The sequence below is a fragment of the Patella vulgata genome, chromosome 3 (genome assembly GCF_932274485.2).
Source record: "Patella vulgata chromosome 3, xgPatVulg1.2, whole genome shotgun sequence".
Taxonomy (NCBI): domain Eukaryota; kingdom Metazoa; phylum Mollusca; class Gastropoda; family Patellidae; genus Patella; species Patella vulgata.
This window is the reverse complement of record NC_065881.2, coordinates 21,218,994-21,229,016: the sequence shown is the minus strand read 5'-3', so window position 1 is coordinate 21,229,016 and position 10,023 is coordinate 21,218,994. Positions and strand designations below refer to the sequence as shown.

Here is a 10,023-nt window from a genome sequence, read left to right as displayed (position 1 = left end):
CTTGCCTTATCATTTAGTATAATTAATCAGCCGGGTCAGGAGATCTTGTTGGGGCCTCAAGGTGTAGAGGTCATCCGGCCAAGGTATATAATATTTTGGGTCACACTGTCAGAAACCTTTCTTACACACTCTGTATAGTCATTTAAGTCTTAAAAAAATAATCTGGTTCTCAGACAATCCTAAAAAACAAAAAACAATGCAGGACAGAAGAATTTATTTTGTCAGGATCACCACTTGTCTAAATGACTTCTCATAAACATAACATTTCAAACACTATATTTATCTGTTTATAGAAATATGTATGATTATCCAGTATCATTTATGATTGTCAATAACACTGCTAGTTGATAATAGAGCCCATGGCACACTTCTGCTTTCCACCAGACTGTTCTTATTTTTTTGTTCAAATAAGAACTGGTCAGTCTGCCCTTTTTAAGTGAGGGGGTTATCTGAGAAACAGAATATTTATTTTATATGGCCTTACATTACATCAGTCAGACCCACTTGACTCTTTCTTTATATATAGAGCATTTTCATAGGATCAGCCATATTATATAGAAAATGCAAAGTCACAACAGCAAAATTTATATGAGAATAATTTATTATTCATCTATCAAACATTTCATATGTGGTATAACTTAACAAACAAATATATAAAAATAACAAGTTGACCATCCTTACAAAATATTTAACACCACACACAAATCAATTCATATTTATTTATAAATTATTATTCTTGAGTCCATAATTAGATTTAGATTTAATTCAGTATACTTAAAGATGCATTCCCTGGAAAGTATTCATAGGGCATTTATATCCGACTAAAGTATGGCATATTTGGTATATATGGAAAGAAGACACACAATCTCACTAGAAAAATATAGGATTCTTTGAAAAACACCCATGGGGCATCGGCAGGACAAAAATGTAACTTCATCACTGACTGACAGTCTGCCCACTTGATGTTTGCTTTGGTCACATAAGGAGCAGTTCATTTTAATCAAATGGCTAGCAGTTGTGAGAACATTCTGAGACTTCAATTTACTGCAGACTCTGCAATTAAACAGGGGAAAAAGAAATTGACAGAGGATAAATAAAGAATTTACTTAGGCTTCAATATTTATTGTAAATGAACAGCAAGTAACAACAAATACTGGTACTTGACAAACAAGGTTATTTACCCTTTTTTTGTCAAAACTTCAAACACTTATATTATTCCTCAACAAAATATCTGCTATCTTCCACAGACTTTTTAGTTTATTGTACAATGATTTTGTTCTAGAAAATAATAACAATAACAGACAGCTCTTTATGTAAATCTTACATAATTTAATATATTGTAGCCCTAGTTCTGCCATTCCCACATTTGAATATTGAATAAGTCAAAAGAAATATTCATTATTTAACACAATTACGTCATAAACACAGTAAAGCAACAGTTTTATGATGATCGATTTCTGAGAATGCACTCCTAGTTACCCCTAGCGCATGCTCGATTTTCCGTCCGAAACACTATGAATTGACAGAATTGCAATCTCGTGACATGGAATTCAGTCCTGTCACAGTCCCGACAACTGAGGAGGTTTGTGTAGAATTGTGACGTAATTAAACAGAATATTTCAGCTGTCATAGTTGGTTGAGATATTTTCTGATGCAGTCGTCTCACACATTAATTTGTCACTATTTTGGGGATTGAAAGAATCGTATATTCCCCGGTATTTTTTTTACCTTGGTTTATTCCTGTACCTGTGCTATTTGCTGTAGATCTATTGTACTAAGTGGGTTGGTAGAAGTTTCGTTCAATGTTTCCCCCTCTTCAATAGTTTTATTTTCGTCACTGTTAACAATGAATGACACTTGACTCGGATCTATCTGTATACATTCATTCGTGCTAAATTCATCTTCGACTCCGGCATTTTCATCATTGACCACAATCCCCATGGTTACAACATTCTCTGGATCCAAGGCCTCTCCTGTGGCTTCGTTGATGAATTGCACTGTATTTTGGTCGACAGCTTCGACTATTTCTACAGGCTGGCCAAACAAGACAGCTTCTCCATGCCCAATATTCTGAGTTTGAAAATTAGCTGGAAGATGGAAGGTAATGGTATGTGAAGTTACTCCTTCTTCGCAATTTGCGGACTGTGTGGTACACTGCACACCACCAAGTAATTCAGCCGTCTGAGGGACACCTGTTTTTTCACTTTGAGAAATGGCATTTAACGCAGAATAAATTAACTGAGCAGCCGAGACTTCACCTGTCATGAGGCCCTCATAGCAAGTCAATTTAGCCAAATCTTCAGCACTGACCTGAGCTTCACCTGTTTTCATCGTTTGAACCTGCATTCGGACCTGCATAGGTTCTTGACTATCTGCCAGGTTCATCATTTCTGTGTCAGCAATTTGTAAAGAAGACTGAGTAACAATGGAAGTTTTAACTTTTGCTCTAGGTTTTTCAGTTATTAGGCCATTTTTATGATCCTGCATGTGGTTTTCATATGCAGATTTATTGAGAGTTCGGAAGGTACACTGTTCACAAACATAATTACCCTCACAGCCCGGGTGCTTAGTCTTTAGATGACATTTGAGTGATATGGCTTGTATACAGGAATAAGGACAGTACCCACATTTGTACTGTTTCTGGCCAGTATGTCGCATCTTGTGTCGCCTTAGTGAATTATGATCACCAGTAGCATAATTACATAGATCACACCTGAAAAATAGAATGAAATGAAATGAAATGGGGTTTAACATCCTACTGTTCTGCTAACAAAGACGGGCATACACCATACAGTGTGCTATGAGGGAAATTTTACCCGGGCAGTGGTGCTACGGCCTACTCTTATATCGAATTCAAACTGCCAAGGGACCCTTTACTTCCACGCCAATGTGTACACGGGACCTCGGTTTTCCATCCCATCCGAACAACTAGACAGCTGTCCTTGTCAGGCTCTCCGTCCTGCATCACTGATAAGGGGGAACCACGCCGAAAAATCTGGATGAACTTTCTCTGCCAATGCAGGGATCGAACACCCGACTTCCAGGCTAGCGAGCCAGCGTCTTACCCACCTAGCCACCGTGGTCCCTGAAAAATAGGAATATATTTTTATCTTAATAATACACACTGGTGTTAGGCAACGAAACATACACCTACAGCAGATAAGTCATCCAAGCAGTATAAAAAAGGTGTCACATTGTCAATCTTTAGGTCAACAAGGACAATAACTCTAGAAAGAGAGAGAGAAATGGGGTTTAACGTCCACTCGACACAAACTAGGTCATTTCGGGACTAACATGTGGTTTAATTTTATTTACATAATTCGCTTGCGCGTAGGGGTCTTTAGCAGTGGGAGGAAACCGGAGAAAACCCACGAGGTTGGACAGGCGACCCTACTCCTTGCCACGTACAACCGGGGATTCGAAACCACGCCAGTCGACTCAATGACAGACTTTATGATACAGCCCGCGCACGCTAACCATTCAGCCATCCAACCCCCCTATAACTCTAGAAGTAATGCATTCAAATTGATGAACTTCATTAGGCTTCCTGTTTGGGTAATTTGAATAATGCAAATAAATTTCATAATCATCAGATGACAGCATTATAAAAACAAAGATATGTTGCCAGCCTATGCAACACATGCCCACTACTGATAAAAGTCACCTGAGCAGTCCACACTCCACAAGGCAAAATCTTTAGACAGTGTAATATCATTGCTGAAATCCAATCGGCTTTTTGTTTCTAATTTAAATAATGCATCTAAATTTTGTCCAGATCGGATGATAACCTTTGTCATAAAGTTCTACAGAGTAATTTAACAGAAGTTTCTTAAATTCAATAGGCTTCTTCGTTTTACCAATTTAATTCATTTACATAAATTTAATACAGATCAGATGATAACTTTTGTCATCACATGGTTCCACAAAATGAAACAAGTGCCATAACTCTAGATGTAATCAACGAAAATTGTTGAAATTCAATAGGATTCATAGTCTCACTACTGGTAACGTTAACAACATATATAAATTTTGAAAAGATTGGACATTTGTAGTCTGTAGAGTGGCCACAAGAAATTGCGGACGACAGACTGATTGTTGGAGAGGGCCAACAACAATATACAATCAGATTTCCATGTGGGAATATAATCAATGTCGAAACGGCAAAAGAAATTATTCTTTTAGAGCACACCGATTTCTTCAGGAATATCACCTAAATTTCTTAATCCTATTTCGCGAGGGAAAAAAAATACTTGATTGGTCTTCTCAAAAGCAGTCATTGAGACGATTTATTTATCAAAACCCTGCAAAGAATTAAAAATTGTAAAAAATTGATATTTTTTGATACACAGAGACATTAATAATCTTGCATTAAAGAATGTTGTGTAAGAAGAACCTCCTTCCTGTTAATAACCAAAGTCCTTAGTGATTTGACCCAGATGATGACCTTCCAACATATTTTCACATGTTTGTGACTGTTGAATTCAGTCAGAACAGATCACACTGACATTTTAAGGTCATGGTCCACTTTCTGTTTCACATTCTTGACTATCAAATTCATATTACCACCTCCACCAACTTATGTATTTCTGATAGATTACAAATTTTTTTATACTAACAATTAAATGGAGACAAGTTTTCAGGATCAAATTCAAAGCATAAAATAACTGGGAGAAGACTTCTTTGATTGGGGTAAAATTCTGTCTCAATCTAAAATTTAGGCCCACAGATTCAACCAATATTGTGACATGATTTTGTTTTTAACAATCAACAGTTTATCTAAAAAATCAAAACCAAATATTCGCAAACTTAAATGACTTTTCTTTTATAAACAACATTTTATTTGATTTGAAATTGGATTGAGGTAGCAATTTTTCCAATTTGTTCATTAAGGAAATGAAATGAAATGGAGTTTAACGTCCTACGTACTGTTCTGCTCCTAACCTGGGCTAATGAAGACGGGCATACGCCATACAGTGTGCTATGAGGGAAATTTTGCCCGGACAGCGGCACTACGGCCTAATCTTATATCGAATTCCAACTGTCAAGGGATCTTTTACGTGCACGCCAATGTGTACACGGGACCTCGGTTTTTTGTCCGATCCGAACGACTAGACTGCTTTCCTTGTCAGCCCCTCCGTCCTGCATCACTGACAAGGGATGAACTTTCTCGGCCAATGCAGGGATCGAACACCCGACCTCCAGGCTAGCTAGCTAGCGTCTTACCCACTTAGCCACGTGATCCCCTGTTCATTAAGGGGAGCTTTTTTCGCCTCTCCTCTAAAATTCAAACAACGACTGCACCTTATCCGAAATTTTAAGTTTTAGTGAAAAGTCTGGATAAATTAGGTAAGTCCACACCTCCCATCAGTAAGTTAAAGCAATCATTTACTTACTTAAATGGTTTGTCTCCCGTGTGCATCCTCATGTGAAGTGTAAGCATGGCTTTTCTAGTGGTCGCATAACTACATACTGTACACTTAAATGGTTTTTCATCACAGTGGACAGTCTGCTCATGTTTTAATAGACATTTTTTATTGGCGAAAGTTCTTTCACATATTTTACACACCACTGTGACTTGGACTGTTTTCTTCTGATGTTCTGCGTGAATCATTTGGTGATTTTTCATCTGACTGTATTGACGGAAGCCCTTCCCACAAATATCACAAGTGTAAGGACGAGAGTCACTATGTATTTCTTTATGGACACGTAATTTGTTCATGGTATCTGTTTTAAACCCACACACCTCGCATTCAAACAGATCTAAGTCAACATCGTGTTGTCGATGTAAATGAAAGCGGAGATTTTTCCACGCCCCAAAGCCATTTTTGCACTGAGGGCATGTGAATGCTTCATTGTCCGTGTTGTGGCAAGACACATGAATGTCGAGATTAGCTTTTTGTTTGAATCTTGCCATACAGCCAAATAAATGACATTTATGTGCATAGTCTTTATTAGTGATTCGTTTCTGCTTGTTATTTTTCTTCTTCTTTCCAATGAAATAATCTTCTCTCAAGGCTTTTGGTGTTCGTATTTTTCTACGTGAACGTCCAGGTCTCTCTGAGGGAACCCAATCTTTGTCTTCCAGTTCCGATTCTTCTGAACTCAAAACTTCTTGTTTGACTTCTGTTTTCTTTTTACGTCCTGGTTTTTTCTTTGGTTCCATTTGAGTTCCAACACTAATTTGATTATTAGACGGGGTGTTCTCGGTTGCTGAAGACTCAACTTCTGGTCTAAATGTATTTTCTGTGAGACTATGACTTTGTAACATATGCTCTTTACAATCTTCGATACTGTTGAAGCCAACACTGCATTGACCACATACATATAGTAACTTTGTGTTGAGTTGTGTATTGTCCATTAAAGAATCGGTTGTCAGTGTGTATTGTTCGCCCCCATCAATGCACATCACTGATGACGAATTGGCACCTGTGGTCATGGTGTCAGTGGCATTCAAATTAATCGTGTGAACTTGACCTGGATTCTGCGGCTCTGCTGTCGTCTGCGTTGCATTGGTAGCCACAGCCAATAGACTATTACCATCATCAGTAATAATAGTCAGCTGTTCTTCAGGTCCTGTAGTAATATTGCTACAATCAACCATTCCCATGTCATCTTTCTTGTTTTTCGACTGTATAACTCCATCTTTTGGAAACATGTGGTCACTTTTAATATGTAAGGTCATCTGTTGGGCGCTGGAGCAAGTAACACTGCAGAATTTGCATTTGTACGCAGTAATAACATCCATAAAATCTTCCAAATTAACATCTTCCGTTTCCTCGCCTTCCTCCATATTTTCAAATGCAGCTCTGAAAAAGTACAAACAAAAGAACATCTTATCATCAATAAGGCCATATAAAATAAGTATTCTGGTTCTCAGACAATCCTAAATCCTAAAAAAAAAACCTGATGCGGGAGGGAGGTTTTTGCTTTAATCATTCATAAGGCCTGTCATTGAGACAACTGGTGAGGTTTCGAATCCACGGTTGTACGTGACAAGGAGTGGGGTTGCCTGTCCAACCTCGTGGGTTTTCTCCGGGTCCTCCAGTTTCCTTCCACTGTTAAAGACCCCTACGTGCAAGCGAATTATTGAGAAAAAAACATCATGTTAGTCCCTATATGACCTAGTCTGTGTCGAGTGAACGTTAAACCCCATTTCTCTCTAACTTTCTCATAAACCCAGTTGGTGCAAAAAAAAATAAGACAAACTCTCTCTCTCAATACTAATCCATGTAGATATATTTGGTCGCTCAGTGATTAATGATTGTAGGTTATTGTTTCTTATGCATATGTAGGTAGTCACCAGTCGACTTGCAGTGCACATTACATTTTTTAACCAGCAAGTAGTGTGTATCCAGCATTTAATTTAAAAAGATTGAACTGGGTCATAGATCTCAATTACAATTTCTCTATTGCATTTTCATTCAACTCCCAAAATATTTTGCCAATTAATTCTCCATGGGGTTATTCATAACTCGAACTTTTGACAGAACCGCACAATAATCATGCTTGTTAAACATACATTATGCAAGAGCTAAGTCTGCCTATTGCAGGTCTTTCTTTAGGCCTGAAATGTTATCTAAATTATTAATTAGGAATTTATTAACAAAACAAGACCATAATCAACTTTCGATGGCATCAGATACTTTAACTAGATTAGAACGGTTCACCATTTAAAAATTTAATTTAACCAGCGGCTGACTGACAGGATACGCCCACATTTTTCAAGAGATGGATAGAGAAACAAAAAGCGATTTTTCGTAACATTAAGGGTCATAATTCAAGAAGTTACGATCCGATATGTGCAAATATCGACAGGAACCAAGATCTTTATTGGGTTATAAACATGCATTACAAGTTTCATCAAAATCAGATGAAAATTGTGACATCTAGTGGGTCCACAACCTTGATACCATATTTTACACTATTTGCGTACAATGGGCGGCCATTTTGTCGGGCAGTTTTGGTCTGATTTTCACGAAATTCGAACTCAACTATCATTAGGGTGTAACGGTGATATACTAATTTTATATCGGATAAAAATTGTGACCTCTAGAGGGACCACAAGCTAAAAACGCAATTTTTTGTACAATCAGGGACCATAATTTAAGAAGTTACGATCCGATATGCGCAAATATCGAAAGGAAACAAGATATTTGGGTTATAAACATGTATTCCAAGTTTCATCAAAATCAGATCAAAATTGTGACCTCTAGAGTGTCCACAAGCCATAATCCATGAAGTAATGATCCAATACATGCCAATATCAAAAGGAACCGAGATCATTGGGAGATAGACCTATATTTCAAGTTTCGTCAAAATCAGATAAAAATTGTGACTTGTATAAAATTGTTGGCATATAAAAATGGGAAAGCGAGGCTGTCTCGAATACCAGTGCCCTGATTACAACTATGCATTCATTTTGTTAAAACTACAAACAGTGATAACTTTGCTCAGAATGAAGTAATCTAAATGAAATTTTCAATATTTTCATTTTACATCATCTCTATTTTTAAGCTATTATATTACAGCAAGAATGCTGAATGAAATTTTTCAATATTTTCATTTTACATCATCTATTTTTGAGCTATAGCAAGAATGGTCAGCTCTTTATCTAAATCTTACACAATGTATCGTTAACGAATTGTTGACATTAAGTCCAAAATATGTGTTACTACTAGTATTAGACAATCAAATGATCCGGCATTCCATAGGGTATGATTTTAATTTGTGGGAGTTGTATCAGGTTGATCCAGATGATCCAAACCCTGTTAAATCTGCCCCCCACCCCCACACTACAGAATACCAGTTTCCATAGTGATAGCCTAATAATTATAATCCCAACCATATTTACATGGAGATCCAAGGTTAAGATAGGGGAGGATTTTTTATTTGTTGTAATTATATTCAATCATATGATTAAATATAATTCCTTCAAATAAAAAAAAGTAGGCCTATATTATCCAGTGGAAATTTAAATTTAGGCAGCAAGAACTGAAGTGGCAGTACAGGTATCAAAACATGTTGTGTAGTTTGGCAGCATTTTTAAATGAAGAAATGCCCCATTTAAATTAATTAGAAGTGCGCTAGGTTACTGCACGTAACTTGTAAGTACAAGGTCCGGTCAGAAGCAGTTTCTATCGGAACTAATTAAATAATACTGTAATGTACAGCTACGAGTACGACTACGATTCAACTTCAAGCCATTCAACTTTCAAGGGTAGGATTATTTAATTTTATTTCTAAAGAACTTTAAAGAAGGGAAAGTCACGTGAAGCCAAGTGGTTAAGCCGTAAGCTAAATCGTTGTTGTTTATATATCTTCAGAATGTGTACGATTTGCAAATTATAATAACCACCTTTCGTAAAATTCGTGGAACCCACGAAGTCAAATTCTCTGCACATTTTGTCTACTTTCCTTTAGTTTGACCACGCTATAAAGCGAGAATACTAATCTCGACGCCATATTGCCCTAGATACAAACATTTCATCACGCAGGACACAATAACCCCATTGATTCGTGGTTACCTGGTTCAAATCTGTGAAGGGCACAAGCTCTGTTCGCTTTACTAATTAGAAAGTTATTATATTTGGTAGTTTAAGAATTGGATGCCGAAATCCTTCGGGTGTGAGGGATAAATTTCACCATTGCTTCTAGTTCTAATTTGATTGGTTCAGACTTGATTACCCAGTACACGATTGTAAATTTTTCTCCACCGAAAGCTAACAAATGAATAATTTCTTCGGAAATAGACCTAGCGACACAAGGCGAAGACACTGTTAATTGAAACCGCATACACCTAATTCCCGATATTGCCGATAATGTTTAAAATGAATTGTCTCAACTGATTTAATCACAGAAATAATAAATAAGTTTGGCCTATTTACCAAGGCCACCTGTAGATTTCATCAAGGTCACGAAATGTGAACAGGGTTAGGACGCGTGATTGTTGCCGAGGATTGTGGGTTAGTGTGTAGGTGAGGGCTTGGTTTTGTGTTTAGTTTAACGCTAGCCCTGTTTAACATC

At 37.2% G+C, this 10,023-nt stretch overlaps 2 protein-coding genes across 5 annotated transcripts in view; one reads left to right on the top strand and one right to left on the bottom strand.

Moving 5' to 3' along the window:
- Positions 1–10,023, top strand: part of LOC126815727 (nibrin) — a 417,793-nt gene that overhangs the window by 221,146 nt on the left and 186,624 nt on the right. The gene's annotated exons all lie outside the window — the stretch shown is intronic.
- Positions 603–9,683, bottom strand: LOC126816279 (zinc finger protein 184). 3 transcript variants are annotated; one of them, XM_050542584.1, is made up of 4 exons: positions 9,525–9,683; positions 5,394–6,806; positions 1,729–2,713; positions 604–1,053 (listed from the first exon to the last, which is right to left on the bottom strand). In XM_050542584.1, the coding sequence occupies exons 2-3, from the start codon at positions 6,788–6,790 to the stop codon at positions 1,735–1,737; spliced, it is 2,376 nt and encodes a 791-aa protein (XP_050398541.1). In that variant the 5' UTR covers positions 6,791–6,806; positions 9,525–9,683; the 3' UTR covers positions 604–1,053; positions 1,729–1,734. The 3 variants fall into 3 exon arrangements, with proteins under 3 accessions (XP_050398538.1, XP_050398539.1, XP_050398541.1); XM_050542581.2 differs by having other exon boundaries at positions 603–2,713; XM_050542582.2 differs by lacking the exon at positions 9,525–9,683 and adding an exon at positions 9,356–9,441 and having other exon boundaries at positions 603–2,713.

What these genes read in the sequence shown, in the direction of transcription:
- LOC126816279 (XM_050542581.2), bottom strand. Translation starts at nt 6,790, where the DNA reads ATGGAGGAAGGCGAGGAAACGGAAGATGTTAATTTGGAAGATTTTATG. An exon ending in ACGGGAGACAAACCATTTAA is followed by an intron (nt 2,714 to 5,393) that starts GTAAGTAAATGA and finishes TCTATTTTTCAG; the next exon opens with GTGTGATCTATGTAATTATG.